Genomic DNA, 18,024 nt, shown 5'->3' with positions numbered 1-18,024 from the left:
AAAAAGAAAAAGTAGAAAATCAAATAATACTTCACTTTTCCGAAATGGTAACTGGGGTTAATGTCCTCAAGTTAAGTCTGGCATGGATTTTGACAGTTCATAATATCGCCCACACCTTTTAAAAGTAAAGAAAAAAAAACAAAAAACAAATTACACTGAAAAGTGAGTTACTCTAAACAGGAGCGGATGTAGAAAGATTATTTGAAAATAAGTCTCATTTCAGGTCAAGATATTTAAAGTAGTTTATACGATCTAAATACCCTATCTCAACCTGGCTGATTGTCTTGTCGCAAGGATCTACTAAAAGAAATGGGGTAAATTAGCAAGTTGGCAGACATACAAAACACTGAATAAAAAAGGCGCCTGAATGAAAACAAATGTGTAATGTACCTTCTGAGCGTGATGTACCTACTTCCGAGTATTTTTGGACCATGATGTGGACTATCATACCAAAGGGTATAAGACCCCCAAAATACCTTAGCTTCTTCACGTCATATATCATTCCAAAATCAGAAAACTAAGAGATCACGGTTTTTCAAGGTGAACTAGACTTTGAAAAAACCGAAAATTCAGGGATGTATGCAGTGGGAAGGGGGGGGGGGGGTCTCAGGACTGTCCCCTCTTAAAATCCCCATTTTCACAGTTCATGAGCACTTCTTATCCATATTACCAACTTTACTACTACCCCCCCCAGAAAACCTGTATATGTCCCTTCACGAACTATTTCTTTTTCAAAGTTCAATGGTGATGTTATCTAGCTCTTACCCTTCAGCAGACAGTGTTCGAAAAGGATATCATATTGGTTCTCAAAAGCAAAATACAGAGTCAAAAGATGTGTTCTTTATTTTAAATCTGGTTTCTTTTATTTTTCGAGAACTTTTAGGTTTAAACAACGATTATTAACTTAATATTCTGTCTTTTGATCGAGATGGAAAACAGAAAAAGGTGAATCTAACATCAAAAGTGAATTTCACTCCTCAAAAATTTACAAGTAAGGACTCAAGATGTAACACTTGTTAGATAAAATTGGAGCTAATGTTATTTGATTAGAAAAGCCAAACACGGGTTAATGAATCAAGGGAGGATATAAATAAAGGGAGTCCAATCATGTTTCTTTACATTGCCTTGTCACTTAAGACCCACAATGAAAGGGATAATATAGATCCATGTATTTCTTACTCTTCAAACAACCTGAAGGCATGATTTTTCTCCCAAGCTGCTATCTGCTTTTTAGAATTAAGGGGTTCAAGCTTAAAACACCAGGTGCTTCCAAATGGAGACTTCGTACATTATGTATTTTGATAAATTCTTAGTTTTCATTGAGAAAGTGTTCCCTTTAAGCATAGCATATACTTGTAACAATTTAACAGTTACAATAAACTTTAGTTGCGTGTTTTTTTTTTTCAAGTTCATTGCCCAAATTTCAAGAAGTTTTTTAATATCGAACCACTTTTTATTCCACAAATGTATTAAAGTACTTCAATTAGAAACTCAGACAGTAAATGTTTGTATCCTAGAATCTATATGGATTTTCGTTTTTCGCTAAAAAAAAAATATTAATATGCGGAGCGAAATTATTTCAAGTTGCTTTATTAAGCAGTGATGAGATGACTAATCGGAATTGAGAAAATTGGGCATTTTTCTATAATCAAAACTGGCATATGAATTACAAATAACAGTTCAGTAGAGATTTTGGACCGGAATATCAGGAGATTTTGCTATTGTTTTCACTGTCTAATAAAAGGATTGGTCGCTATTGAACTATTATTTGTACGTCATGGAAAGGCAGCGTGGTCTTTAAAAATACCTACGGCATACGGATTTGTTGGTAATTTCAAAATTATTCATCTATCAGATTTAGTTTTTAGAATAAGAAAAGTGTTTAAGGCTACCTGTAGTTATTGAAAAAATCTACTCATATAGTAAAAATTTCGAAGAGTCTGGCGAAGACGAGTCTAGCAGGTAATCTAGTCCCCTGGTGATTGTGTAAAATTTTAATTCCCTTATTGACTAGTGGTTCATTTTTCAAAAGACAATCATAAATTGGGTCAATATTTAAATTTCGTGTGTCACTATTTATTGAAAGATTAGCAAATATATGTTTTTTATTTCTGTTATTATTATGGTTATTAATCTACCTACTAGACTAAAAAGAGTTGCTTCAATATTAGCTGACAAGAGGATTATTTCGCAACAGAATAATTAACTAAGTTTCAATTGTCACAATTTTTCCTCAGTTGCTTTGATGTTCTCATTGATGTAACTCTAATAGCTTCTTTTCCCTACGTAAATCAGTAGCGACAATTGTATTTATTATTATTGGTGGTGGTTTTATTTGTTTTTAGTTAAGTTATCTTGTGCTGAGGACGCCTAGTTTGGATACAGGCGAAATATCCGCGTTATTTTAGTCTTTCCTCTCTACTGGCCGTAGTCTCGTTTGAGGTTTTTTTTGTAGAGTTTTACCTCTCTTTGTTGTTTATTGAAATTGTGTCGTTAAGGTTTTCAATTGAAGTGGGTAGCACGAGAGGTAATTCCAAAAGCTGCAAAATTGATCCAAAAATATTTCTTTTGAGCTAAATTTTGGCGTTGTCATAGAAGGATTGTTGGAAAAAATTTAGGGACTGTCCTTTCCTGAACTTGGAAAGGGAAATTCTGCATCGTTTAATCGAAAAAACAATACGCACTTCAAAAAAATATAAGAATAATCAAAGCTGAATGTCTATATCCGGCATAAAACGAGAAAAGCTAAGTGGTTTTTCTAAGCTTTCTGGGAAAGAAGATGTCGGTTTTTTGTCGTTTATTCATATCTCTAATCCAATTTCTAAAAGTTATTGCGAGACCACCAAGTCTGTTCTAAACAGTTTGGCCTTAAAAACTAAAAACTTTAATAATGGACGAGATATGGTGATCCTTTAAGGTATTGAATCCCCTTTATACGAACAGATACAGTTTTCCCATAGACAGGTTTCCTCTAGTTACCAATTACATAGAAACAATTAGGTCAGTCAGTTTTAATTATCATACTTGTATTCACTTGTGGGAATTCAAGAAAAAATGGGGAAATATCAGTGTTGTTGGTATCTTTTAAGTTCAATGCTAAGTCAATGAGTTCTCTTAAGATACTGATTTGGTATTCATGAACCTACAAGCTATTTGGGAAAAGGCAATGCTTATTATAATTTTATGCTTCTAGAAGTTATATTTATAAAGTCCTTTTTATTTAATTCCAGTCTGTTTCACAGATAAAACTCCAGCTATGACTGCAAGCATCTGGATTGCGAGGAATTTTCAAGGCTCATTCCTTCAATAACATAGCAACAAGGATGGTTGTATCAAACCCACACAGACTGGTTGTATCCCCGATGAGGACCTATATAAGATATGTTCTTTATTAAACAGTCTGTTAATTAATTTTTTTAGATGGTATTTTCTTTCGCATGTAGTGTTTTATTATTTTGTTCTATTTTTGCACTTATTGAGGTACTTGTCTATTATAGAAAAAACAATCGAGAAGTGAAGTTTGGTTAATGCTAATGAAATTAACAAATATGATGAAAATAGAATGCTTTATTAGCAAAATTGAGAAAACTACAACTTGGAAATATGTTCCCAAAATGCATTGTTACACTTCCAAAAATATCACTTATAGTAATAGTACAAAGTCATGGTGTGTCCATTGACGCAGTATTTTATTTTGGGCAACAACCCCTTATCCTGGAAAAATATATTGCCTGTTCTTCAGTCCTTGGCAAATCCCAAATCTTAACTTGAACATCCATGGTGAGACACTATATTCTACCACAAGTCAAAGCAAACTTACCGGTGTCCTCAAGAATCGCGCAAATAATGAACTTTTTTTGTCTTTGAGACGGTCAGCCGACGCCAAAGCTCCCAATTCAATAATTCACAAATTACCTTCACAATTTTGCTAATCATACTTTATTGTCACCAAACTTCACTTCTCGAGTGTATTTTATATAATAGACAAGTAGGCTACCTTTATTGAAAACGACATAGACCGCTGAACAATCAGTAGGTTTGATTGTTTTTCCACAGTGCTGGAAAGGCATGTAAGTGTATCGTAAGCCTTAGTAAATATAGCACCGGGAAGTGGGATAGCACCTTACTATAGCACCGGAAAGTGGGATTGAACCACACTTTTCGTAGAGCCTAATATTTGAAATACCGTCAGTCAGTCGGGTGACCAAAACAATCTATAAGCTATTTCTCTGGAAAACGCCCATGCTTCAGCACCAAATTTGACCACTGTCATTACTTCCAATATTCTAATCTTGGTTCGTAGACTTATTTTCCTGTTCTTCCAAACTTATTTTCCTATTCTTCCAAATAAAGAGCGTATTCCCTTCCCATTTCAGATAGAGAACAACTTTCAGTTAACGGCAAAATATCAATATTGTACTCTAAATTCACTTGTTGACAAAAAAAGGGCGAAACAAAAGTTGTTGCATTCTTTGAGTAGGCAAAATAAGCATTTCTTGTTTTAATACTCAAACAAATGACATTTGCGGTCGCCACCACAATAATTTATGTTGACTGAATCCTGCATTTTATGGCAGCCTATATCCATTAATTTTGCTTTAAGTCTGTGTTAGTTTACAGTGAATTGACACTTTCGAGCTGGCTATGGGAAATTTAAGGAAGCTCGGTCGATTATTCACTACTAAAAATATTATTTCTTCATATCTTTGTTTCCACTTCAGCAAGGTGATCAGAAAAGGCTTTTAATACCATCGGCGTTAATACCATCCGATTAACAATTGGATGTGTTAACACAGCAAATCATTCAGCTAAATGTTAGTGATGGTATGATATAATTTAAACATAATCAATTAAACTTATAATATTTATACGGTACAAATTCTGTCAAAAGCTCCTTGGCCTGTAAAGGAGGGGGAACCTACATGAGTCACTTAGAATGAATCCAAAGAAAGGAAAGAAGAAAAGGAATGAGAAAAAAGAGGGTTATAAAGATTATAAGATCACTCAGCAAAAAAAAATTGATCAAAAATTAAAAGACAAATAATAAATACACTCCAATCAATCCTTCACACGAAAAAAACTTATAAAGAGAAGACCTAAAATCATAACAATTTTCAAAGAAGCTAAACGAGTGACACCCTCAAGCTGATTCGAGCACCATACAGCACCGTAATGACTCGCTATTACAGGAGTGAAGTCCGACCTTAGATGGGAAACTACAGGAATGAAGATGACAATTAGTTTGATCCGAACTAAAAGACAGTGGAGTACTTAGGGGCTCATGGAGGTCAACATGGAACTGAGAAAAGGTAAAACATGCATATGAAAGAACATATAATGATTCGAGATCAAGTATAAGGATAGCTCCTTGATGATTAGTTTCCTGAATGAGGTTTCTAGCCTTGTTGTAAACCATATAAAGATGTTTTTAGTAAAAATACATCCATATTATTAGATAGTAGGAAACTTAAAATCCGATCGAGTAGTGAAAAAATAGGAAGGTCGGGAAAATTAGTGAAAAAAATAGAACTAAAAGAAGAACCTGTGGAACTCTATGCATAATAGGGGAAAAAACTGTACCATATAGTTTTTTTGTGATGACAAAAAAAATATTGGTACTTGTGCATCATTCGATTCACACTCGAGAATGTGGATCTACAGATAAGACAATAACCAGTTTCTACTTTGTCAGTATCAGAAGAAAATTAGCTTAGGCTAAGTTGAAATTTACATTATAGGTATATATTTCTGTTAAATATTTAATATATAGAGATGGTATTTTGATTGGGTTATGTATTTAATATATTACGTTCTGTGCAGCCCCCCCATCCATAATTATGTGTTGTAGTATTCAATAAAGTATTATATTTCCATCATATTTCGATATATTTCATTATGATTAACCGAACTTCATTTCTCGAGCGTGTACCGAATAATGCACATAATATATTTCCATCTACCATTATTATGAATAGTGCATAAGTACCAAAATATTTTGGCCATAAAACTGAAGGTCCCCTTACACCTCCCCTTCCCAATTAGTTTATTTGAGCCTGACTACCTTTTTTTGATAATGCATGATAATATAAACTTAAGGATACTCCACCTCTCGAAGATGAAAGACCTTGTTCTAAGACCCAAATGGTTCACATGGGACTCTTGCTTCCTCCCACAAAGCTTAAGCGGATACTAACAACCTCCTTTAATAAACATTCTAAAAACTCGAATTTAGCGACCTTCCCATTCCACAGATGCATGTTCATGTTTAGTCCCATCCCCCCTTCCCCAAAAAAACAAAATGAAAAACATACTAGGACCCCTTCTTCCCACCAAATACGATTGAAATACGATAACTTTTAGATGTCCGTATGACAAGAACAAGGTCAGTCACATGCACAACCTAAGCCCGTGGTCATCGTGGAATTAGTGTTACTAACCAGCATTTCTTGCCGCCTAAAACTCAACGGGCATGACGCCAGTTGTTCTCCATTTCGGTTAAAACACAAGATCGCAAGTTGTGTGACATTTGACAGATCTTTGAGATAAAGCATAGTCACTTCTGTCAATAAAAGCAAAATCCTGCTTCGCCAATAGTGTACCCTGTGTGCAATTTGGTAATTTGTCCAGTTGTGGTACGTTAATTTGTATTATTTACCAATAACAGTAATTTAAAGCTACTCTACTCGAAGTCACGTAACTAAGTTACGATATCTCTAAATTCAAAAACATAAAAACTTGGAGAAGAAATGTTTTATTTGTATGATGAATCTGAAAAAAGATAACAGATTCAGTATTAGTAGAAAATACCTGGGAACGAATTAGCGTTTAAATAGGCTAAGCAAACCAACCTCTCAGCAACTCAATTTTCTGATTCTTTATCAAAAATGCGACGTTAAAATAACGAAGAACATGGCCATAAATCTTGGCTTTTTATAGATGGGTGTGACAACGGGACGAATAAAAATTCACTGAGGTCTAAAATTGCGGTAAATTCCAAAAACGATTTAAATTGTCTTTACTACTTTTCAATGAGGTGCCAAAATCTAACATGAAAATATACCTTTTATGAGAATGGGACAACCCGTTAGCATTATAGTACTTAATAAAGCACTAGTATAAACTGATAATCTTTTCTATTATTTGCCAAATAATTAATTTATTAATATTTAAAAATGGTACAATTCATTGTTTGGTCTAACTTTGTCAATTTTAACTTATTTCAACATTATAATGTGTTTTCAAATTACTTAGTGGTAAATTCTGATAAGTGACAGAAAGTCATGCAACATTACTTCTGTAAACAAAGTTCGCCACTCCAGGTGAAGTTAGAAGGATCATGCGATTTTTGGCAAGAAGGTGTTAGGTATTCTTTCATCCCTAGTCTCAATCAAGAGTCGCGTTTTTTTCTTGTTCTATTAGGGTGCAACTTAAGAGTTTTATTAGAATATTTTCAACATTTAAAAAAGATTCTTACTATCATCAGTTGTGAAAACTATGTGAACTCTGTCATAATCATATCTCTCGTTCGTTATCTTTAATCAGACCATACATAATTTGAAACTTATCCAAAATTGTGGCGCACCAAAATACGGTTCTGTCAATTGAATGTCACATAAACGTCAATGGAACTCACACCTGTAAACCTTAAAGGGAACTCTAGCAAATCATTCAGCGGAACGTAATACCTAACTAAGCTTTTTTAAGGACATAAATATCTATACAATAACGGGTCTTGCTCAAAACTTTCTTTGAGGGAGGACGGGGCAGCAATTGTGAAAAAAATCTCCCAAGAAAATGATAAGGCTGTAAGCAGGATACGAGCAATGTTATAATAAGTTATGTTGATTTTTGAACCAGATTCTGCCTCTTTGGCTGGAACTCTATCTGAAAACGTATATGCTCATCACGTAAGTATACTGAATTGCCAACGGATTTGAGCAACAGCGAGGGGGTGGGGCGTAACATAATAAAAATGAACTTCAAAGTCAAATTTTTTTGAAGAGAGGAGGGGCTAGAAATTATCTGCTTGTGAATTTATGCGTGTAGACAAATCATAATTCTGTCGGCAACGGAGTTTTGACTGTTGAATTTTGAAAACATATTAGCATAGAGTCGCTTCTAAACACAGCAAAAATGGATCGAAACAACTCTTATATGCAGCCCCTGCGGAATTCTCTAAATCGACAGCTTATTATAAACTCTGCCTTTGCAATAACAATAAGCATGAGTAGAGTATTCCAAAGTATTTCATAGGGCCCCATAATTGTGTTCGGCATTCAGGTGATACTTTACCTTAATTTGTTATTTACATTGATTATAATTAACTTAATAATTAATAGGCAAAATGCAATTTCTTTTTATTCTACTGTGTGCGAGATGTCTAATTTTAAATAATTCTGAAAAAGGGTTATGCCAGCTTTACTTCTCATAGAGACTATCTGCCTTGGCTTTACTCTAATTAGCCATGGCTCTCATGTCTTTCATCCCTTCCACCCAGTTGATTTTGATTTTAATTCAAATATCAACGGAACCATTTTGAACTATTCTAGATCAGTTTTAAAAACAGTATACTTAATTGGACAAGATATATAATACAAATGAAAGAAGTCAGTTAAAAAACCGTGTTGCAATATGTATTTTTCCTCAAATTCCTTTGAAATTTGCCAGAATTACTTGTACCCTTGCTACAATGAAGGATGGGATTTGTAAGATAGTCATAGACTAGAATCGAGCATTGGGCCAAGTACGATCAATAAAAATTAAAGCTACAGGACCATCAAGCAAGCAAATCGAATACTAATATGAGAGAAATTACGAAATAGCGATTAAGGTGCATATCCATGATTTCAAACGTGTCTTCTTTGATGATTTGAGAAAATCAGTTTTCATATTATCAAAAATCTATTTATCAAATGGGAAATCTTAACCATGCCAAAATCTAGATATTTCGAAGTTCCTTTTTCCCGGGAGAAATAAAAGAGAGGTGCCCAATAAATGAGAAGTGACGAATATGCCAGGTTTATTCCCAGAATGATATACTGCCGATTTCGCAACTCAGAGAGAATCGGACTATCTGATGTCAAATGAAAAATGCAGATTCATCAATAAGTTTGTCAAACCAAGACACATGTAGCGCAAAAAAAATTGGATAGATTACATTTGGTTTTTATTATACAATAATAAATCTGACAGAAGATGAAAAACGGACTCCCCCAGAACATATGAGTAGGGGGGAGAGTTATATTCAGGGCTCCCTCTGTATCTTAAGACAGCCTCGTCTATCCCAAATCAAACCTACAGGAGCATGCATTTTGTTTTATATGTTGGATAAACAAAAAGAGTACATTTCTTTAGCACTATCAACAGTCAAAGTAGGAATCCTCAACTTGACCCAAGAGACAATCACCTCTGGAAAAACAGAGGCCTAATATCTCTAATTTTGACACCCATTTTTCTTTAGAAAAAAAAATCTGATAATCGCATAACACACTCCCGAAGTGTCAGATCTGTGAGTATCTATGTTGGTAACTATGTACACACGATATATCTAACAAAACATAAAAACGACAGAGGATGTGCTTCAACTTTCGATAACTGACCTTCAAGCAACTGTTACACAATTTCAGATCAAGTCCTGACACGATAAATACAAGGAAATAGACTTACTTTGTCAGGGTCGGACCATAACAGGTCACATAATAGTCCCTGGTCAGGTACATCAGTTGGGCGCATTATTCTTCTGATCTGTTCCATGCTATGAAGATCAGGACTAAGCCCTCCATGACAACAGAATATTTTTTCATCCACAATGGCGGCAACAGGTAGGCAGTTAAAGCAGTCAGTGAAAGTCTTCCATAATTTAATATTATATCTTCTCTTACCTAGGAACAAATTGTATTTTTATATCGCTCAAGAAGCTAGGAAATTAATACCGTGAAAAACATCGGAATCAATGAAGACAAAGATACCCTCCACTATGGACTTGTTTTTCACTCATCTGGAATGTCTTTACCAGGGACGAACCAAGGGGCATGGGATATATAATAATTTTTCTCCACATTATTGGGAGGAGCAACTGCCCCCCCCCCAAATAATACCCCAGGTCTTTACTCAAGACCAGAGTCAGATTTAAATCTTTGCACCCTTAGGCCCCAAATCTTTGGCGCCCCTAGGGGAGACACCAAGATTTACTGAGAAATCCCCTGAAATTCGGGAATAGTGGAAGCCCTGGACAGATGGCAGCTGATGAGTGATGAGCCAAAAGTAATGCAAGAGTGAGGCAATTTGGAACTCTCAGCTGCCATTCTTGGGGGACATCTGTCAGTTTATAAGCGGCTACGGAATTCCTGTGTTGTTTTAAAATCAATTTTCTGTGAATAGACACCGCAGCAGCAAAGTGCACTTGGTACTTTGACGATAAATCACACCAAAATCAAAATCACAACAAGAAAAAAATCATTCACTGTTTTTTATTGCGCCCCTAGACCCGGACCTACTGGGGCTATGCATTAAGCCCTGGCCTGCTTAAGACCTGAGTTAGCGGAATCCATATAGCTTAAAAAAAAACGAATAATGTGGACCATTTACACGTTCATTATCTGAAATGCATGAAGTGAACTCAGACTCCTTGTCTCAGATATTACGAATCCATAAGGAAAGGAACGTGTGCTTCAAATGGCAACCACACATCACAAGGAACGACATAAAGAAAGTTTAAGGGGGACTATAAACAGATAAGGAAATAGAATGGTGGTAACTGCAAGCAGGGGATCCCTGTTGTCGAACCATATCTCACTTTAAAATTCCGATTTTACGATCTCAGGTTCCTTACTCTATACAATAAATTTATTTCAAGTCATTTTTCTTCAATAGTGTATGATTGCAACTGGCATTTTACTTATTGCATCAATACACAATGGCAGATACAAGCCTCAGATCAATACAGTAATATATACCTAGACTAAGCGGCAAAGGAAGAAACTGCGAGCCGAGATTACAAGTCAACGGGCTCAAATGGTTTTAAGGTATAAAATAAAACACTGGTTAATACAACTATCAAAAATCATTTTATGTAGATACCAACCTTTTGTAACCCTCTTAAAATAAAATCATTTATTCTGCACAGTACTACAGTCGGTTTTTCAGTCAGCATAACATCCTATTTTAATTTGTAACCCTATGAAAGAAAATTACAAACAGTACGGCTAACAATAAAGAAGAAAAATGTTCACCAATGAAATGAGCTCAAGAAACGCAATTTTACACAACGAAAATAAACCCACTCGACTTATTTCCAATGAAAAGGACACGCTATTATTGTGCTTGAAAAAAAAAGAAGCAAAAATCCTTCTTAGTAACAATATTCACCGGGGGGAGTTCAGAGTGCGCTATCCGATCACCCACTCGTAAGTTATAAATACCTTATTTTTTCTAATTTTTCTCTCCCTTTAGCCCCTCAGATGGTTGAATTTAGGAAAACGACTTTATCAAGTCAATTTGTGCAGCTCCCTTACACGCCTTCCAATTTTCATCGTCCTAGCACGTCCAGAAGCGCCAAATCACTGAACCCTTCCCCACAACTCCCCAAAGAGAGCGAACCCAGTACGGTTACGTCAATCACGTATCAAAGACATTTGCTAATTCTATCCACCAAGCTTCATCCCGATTCCTCCAACCAAGCGTTTTCCAAGATTTCCCCCTACAACTCCCCCCAATGTCAACAGATCTGGTCGGGATTTAAAATAAGAGCTCTGAGACATAAATTCCTTCTAAATATTAAATTTCATTAAGATCTGGTCACCCGTTCTTAAGTTAAAAATATCTCAATTTTTCTATTTTTTCCAAATTAATACCCCTCAGCTCCTTCAAAGAGAACGGACCCGTTCCAATTATAACGATCACGTATCTAGAACTTGTGCTTATTACTTCCCATCAAGTTTCATCCTGATCTCTCCACTCTAAGCGTTTTCCAAGATTTCATTTTCCCTCCTCCAACCCCTTATGTCTCCGGATCCAATTCGAGTCGAAAATGGAGCATCAGAAACATAAGATCCTTTTAAATATATATCAAGTTTCATTAAGATCCGATCACCTAATCGTAAGATAAAAATACCCCAATTTTCACGTTTTCCAAGAATTCGGGTTTCCCCCTCCAACTCCCCCAATGTCACAGGATCTGGTCGGTATTTAAAATTAGAGCTTTAGAGCACAAGATCCATCTAAATATTAAATTTCATTAAGATCTGGTGACCTGTTCGTAAGTTACAAATACCTCATTTTTTCGAATTTTTCCGAATTATTCCCCCTCCCAACTCCACCAAAGAGAGCGGATCCGGTTATGTCAGTCACATATCTTGCACTTGTTTTTATTCACCCCATCCAGTTTCATCCGGATCTCTCCACTCTAAGCATTTTCTAAGATTTCCGCCCCTCCCCCAACTGCCCCCAATGACGCTGGATCCGATCGGGATTTAAAATAAGAGCTCTGAGACACGATATCCTTCCAAACATCAAATTTCATTAAGATCTGATCACCCGTTTGTAAGTTAAAAATACCTCATTTTTTCTAATTTTTGTCATAAAAATTAGAGTGCCATAAAAACCCGATAAGGCGGATTTTTAGCTTTAGTAATGTCCAACATTTCAGTCCAACTTATTTTTGGCATTATTCGACATATGCTGATAAAAGCCCTTAAACAGAAATGATAAAATTTTGAAGACTGTGTAAAAACTTATTATTGTACGACTTTTCATGATAAAGATACTTAATTTCTTGTTAATGAGAATAGCAACTTTTATGACTTTAGAGAACTGGATGCTCAAATCAACAGTGATACAAACAAGTTATCTATTTACCGAAATCCATCTTACTAGAGCGAAAATGAACAATTGTTTTACCATGATATGATAATAAAATGAATGTTCCAGGAGTGAGAATACCCCTATTAGTTTAAAAATACATATTGACCACGGCACAAACTAACCCAGGTTATTTATAGATATTTCTATTTCAGTTATATTCAGTAACTCTATTTTAGCTTTTTGCAATACAAGATGTTGCTTATACCAATGAGATAGAAACCAAAATGTACTAGTTTTTTTTTCACAATTTGGGTGGATTTGAGCTTGGGAAAGAAAAAGAATAAAAATGTTTAATTCAACAACAAAACGTCTTCTTTCAAAAACTTAGGCAATTTTAATTTCAGATAAATATTAGTTCTTCAACAATGCAGCATGATTAACTCTCTATTTTATAAAAATAAATATATAAACCCACTGAGTGCTTGTGAAAAACAAATTAAAGTGAAACTTTATGCCCTATTAGATACTGAAAAAAGTGAGCAGGTGCGAGTAATTAGTTTTTACAACACTTAAGAGCGTAGAGAAATTAAAGTAATAAAACCAAATTCACATATGATTATCACCATATAGGCAAAACATGGCTGTCTTCGACAGTAAGTTTTTAGGTGGAATTTTACATGACAATACATTTGAAATGATAAGAATTTTCGTGTAAAATATATTATTAAAAAGAAGAATCAAATATCAGGAAGTCATAGTCATAATCTCAACTCTACTTGGTTCTGGTACAAGAGCACCATCATAGCAATCCATTTATGAAGATGATTTCCTTCAGGAATAAGTAGTTGACATTTTGGGGCTACGCAAAAGATAACATGATTTCATTCAGGGCTAAGTAGTTGGCAGTTTGGGGCTACGCAAAAGATAACGTGATTTCATTCGGGGCTAAGTAGTTGACATTTTGGGGCTACGCAAAAGATAACGTGATTTCATTCGGGGCTAAGTAGTTGGCAGTTTGGGGCTACGCAAAAGATAACGTGATTTCATTCAGGGCTAAGTAGTTGACTTTTTGGGGTTACGCAAAAGATGACGTGATATCATTCAGTGCTAAGTAGTTGGCAATTTGGGGTTACGCAAAAGATAACGTGATTTCATTCGGGGCTAAGTAGTTGGCATTTTGGGGCTACGCAACAGATAACGTTATGCTAAAAGACATCGAATCCTATAAAATTCTTATTGACTGAAGATTAAGAAAGTCTAATAAATTCTTCATAACAGCTACATTCGCAAAAAAAGCTCTTTTACACCAACTACCTTGAGCAGAGTACATCCCGTCAGGAATACCTAAAAATAAGCTTCGCCAGACGATCCGTTACCTCCGGTAATAACCTCTCAGCGGATGTAATCCTGAAAATCCCTAGCTTGAAGCATTCAATCCGAGGTACAACAAACACATCAAAGCTGTATATAATTAAATAAAAAAAACGAGTTTTTTTAACTGAAAGTAAGGAGCGACATTAAAACTTAAAACGCACAGAAATTACTTCGCATATGAAAGGGGCTGCTTCATCATCAACGCCCCGCTCTTTACGCTATAGTTTGGTTTTTTCTCTCAACTCTTCTTTTTAAAACAGTAAAAAACTTTAGCATAAAGAGCGGGGCGTTGATGAGGAAGCAGCCCCTTTCATATACGAAGTAATTTCTGTTCGTTTTAAGTTGTAATGTCACTCCTTACTTTCAGTTGAAAAAACTTGTTTTTTTTTTATTTAATTTCTGAACGTTTTTGAATCAATGCATGTTTTGATTTTGGCTCTCCCCAGAGAAATAATTAAAACGAAATATGCATATTTTTTTATTATTTTTTTTGGCTAAATGGCTTTCTCATAATCTTGATCGAATGATTTTGAGAAAAGAGCGGGGGAGGAAGCCTAGTTGCCCTCCAATTTTTTGGTTAATAAAAAAGGCAACTAGAACTTTTAATTTTTTACGAATCTTTTTATTAGTAAAAGATATACGTAACTTATAAACTAGCTTACGTAAAGAATTTTTTATTCTCATGTTTTATTACACATATGAGAGGGTTCGCCCCCTCGTCAGTACCTCTCTCTTTACACTAAATCTTAAATTTTGGCCCAATTCATTAAGAATGACCCCTGAATCACAAAAGCCGTAGAATAAATAGTTGACATTACTAAAAATACTTTAGCGTAAAGAGCGAGGTTTTAGGAGGAGGTGAGCCCCTCATATGGGTAACAATTTCTGTTCGTTTTAAGTTTTAATGCTGCTCCTTACTTCCAGCTGAAAAAAAACTTTTTCATATTTATTTTTTCATTATTTTTTTTTTAAATAATGCTAGTAAATCCTGCGCTCCCTTCATGGAAATTTTCTTCTCCCATGACAAATTCCTCGATGGAAAGTTCCCCCAGTATATCCCCCTCTTTTCAACCCCTTCCCCAACCAAAAAATCCTCCTGAAAACACCTGTACACTTCAAAATAACCATTACTATATGTAAGCTCTGGTCAAAGTTTGTAACTTGTAGCCCCTCCCACGGGAGCTGTGGAGGAGTAAGTCGTCCCCAAATACATAGATATAAGGTTTTTAGACTACGTTGAATAAAATGGCTATCTCAGAATTTTTATCCGTTGACTTTGGGAAAATAATTAGCGTGGGAGGGGGCCTAGGTGCCCTCCAATTTTTTTGGTCACTTAAAAAGGGCACTAGAACTTTTCATTTCCGTTAGAATGAGCCCTCTCGCAACATTCTAGGACAACTGGGTCGATACGATCACCCCTGGAAAAAAAAAAAAAAAAAAACAAATAAACACGCATCCGTGATCTGCCTTCTGGCAAAAAATACAAAATTCCACATTTTTGTAGATAGGAGCTTGAAACTTCTACAGTAGGGTTCTCTGATACGCTGAATCTGATGGTGTGATTTTCGTCAAGATTTTGTGACTTTTAGGGGATGTTTCCCCCTATTTTCTAAAATAACACAAATTTTCTCAGGCTCGTAACTTTTGGTGCGTAAGACTAAACTTGATGAAACTTACATATTTAAAATCAGCATTAAAATGCAATTCTTTTGATGTAGCTATTGGTATCAAAATTCCATTTTTTAGAGTTTTGGTTTTCTATTGAGCCGGGTCGCTCCTTACTACAGTTCGTTACCACGAACTGTTTGAAAATGAGGATGACCTATCATCATTGTTGATATAGTTGCGAATATTGTGCTATTAAAAAAGAAAAAAGAAAAGAAAATCCAACAATCACCCAGTTATCAATCTAATCAGTATTATTGCGGTTGATCCTCTTGTGCTTTCTGCCACAAAAAATTACCAAAACATACAGGTTTCTGCACATGTAATTTAGTTGAAACAGAACGAGAAAAAAACACACACAAAGAACAAGTAGATGAATAAGTTGAAGTATGCAAATTACAACTTTTAGGTTTCTATTAATCTGAGATTAAAAAAAAAGTGGTCTGATATTCAAAAAATATACATAAGATTGGTTGACCGAAGCACGTTCACGGTGTGCCAATTTCAGTGGCAGCTGTTAATAGAAATGTTGGGGGAGGGGACAAAATTTATAAATCAAGGGAGGGAACAACTTTTCCAAAGTAAGTACACAAAATAGAATTTTTTTTTCCCAAATCTAGGAAAGGAAGGAATAAACCTCAAATTCCACGTGAGGCCACTGGCCAATTCGATAGATGAATATCAAATCAATTCGAAACCAAAAATAGATGGGGGCTTGATTAATAAATATCAGCAGAACATTTAAGCGTAACAGCACGGACAAAAAAAAAGCTACATAAGCAAACAATCCCCATTGATATATACAAATGAACAAATGATTCAATTTGCATATATTCAAATAGATAATTATACAAATTACAAAAAATATTCAAAAACAAGGGTCTTACATTCATCGTAAAATCCATAGATTCGGTTGATAGAAGCGCATTCATGGTTTCCTCTGAGCAGAAAAAAGTTTTCAGGATATTTAATTTTATAAGCCAGCAATAAGCAAATTGTCTCCAAGGACTGTTTCCCTCTATCTACATAGTCACCAAGGAATAAGTAATTGGACTCGGGTGGGAAGCCACCATATTCAAATAATCGCAATAAGTCGTAGTACTGTCCGTGTATGTCACCTGCAAAAGGAATTTACTATTAATATTGACAAAACATAAACATTAAAGAATACCGTAAAAGCCCCAAACTCCCATAATAACTTCCTGTCCGCATTATTGATAAAAACAGGTCTTCTGATATCATAGAATTACTGGATTACAAATCTGCCATAGATGCAGGCCACTAGCCTGTAAAGTGGACCACCGTCGGGATCGCGGCTTTTAATCTAGTTTTTCAAACTTGAAGATAAATAGATTCACACGCTGGGCAGCCAAAGAACAAAGAACTAACACTGTCATATCTTATAACTTCTTTTTTTTACATTATTTATGACTTTTTTTCTTCTTTTAGAGCCTAAATAAAACTGAAGTTCTAGTTCTTACTTCTGAAATAGTTCAGACATTAAAAAAAAACCAGATATAACAAAATATTCAGTTTCTAATTTTTTCCCCCTCTTTTTTCCGAGTCTTGTCAAGTCATTTCCGGAAAAATCAATCTGAAAACCAAATGTTGTTTTTATGGAATTTGGATAAGAATAAAAATTCGGTCGTTTGCACATATACCCGAATGGCCTACAAGATCTCAGGCAAACTTCGCAAAAAAATAATAACAGGCATTTTAGTTTGCCAATTAGAGATCAGAACTCGGAGCAACCTCTGCGACCAGTACATTCTTGTCATCCGCACCAATAAGAAGGATACTTGAATAAAAAGTCCCTTTTTCAAGCACCGGTTTTGAAGCAAAAAATCGTTTTCAGGTTCTCTGTGTTCAACCCAGCGAAACCTTAAAGTATTATCATCTTATGGTTCCAAGCGCGTTGGATAAGGGTTCTTCAAAATTAGACCATGCCAGAACAGCATGGTTGAACACGGGTTCTGAAAGACCCGATAGCGGTTACCTGAAAAAATATGCACAACTGGAGTCCAATTCCGTGTTAAAAGTAGTGTTGTCCGAAAATGGTGCTTAGGAGAAATTTGGAGTCCATCTGATAAATATTATGACTTGTACAACACCAATCTAGGGGTCACTGTTGCTGTAACACTGTGCTGCCTTAGCAACGGAGTTCGAGCTATTAACTTTATCAGT

General features: G+C 35.2%; 1 protein-coding gene across 1 annotated transcript in view; it reads right to left on the bottom strand.

Annotated features, from left to right (window-relative positions):
* Window positions 1–18,024, bottom strand: part of LOC136033764 (serine/threonine-protein phosphatase alpha-2 isoform) — a 54,828-nt gene that overhangs the window by 16,404 nt on the left and 20,400 nt on the right. Inside the window, exons 3-4 of the mRNA XM_065714659.1 lie at window positions 16,728–16,958; window positions 9,667–9,881 (exon numbers count right to left, since the gene is read on the bottom strand). Coding sequence (XP_065570731.1) covers window positions 9,667–9,881; window positions 16,728–16,958 — 446 coding nt within the window. The remainder of the gene's footprint in view (window positions 1–9,666; window positions 9,882–16,727; window positions 16,959–18,024) is intronic.

Source organism: Artemia franciscana, chromosome 12, assembly GCF_032884065.1.
Source record: "Artemia franciscana chromosome 12, ASM3288406v1, whole genome shotgun sequence".
Taxonomy (NCBI): Eukaryota; Metazoa; Arthropoda; class Branchiopoda; order Anostraca; family Artemiidae; genus Artemia; species Artemia franciscana.
The sequence above is the reverse complement of the archived record's forward strand: the minus strand, read 5'-3'. Positions and strand labels throughout refer to the sequence as shown.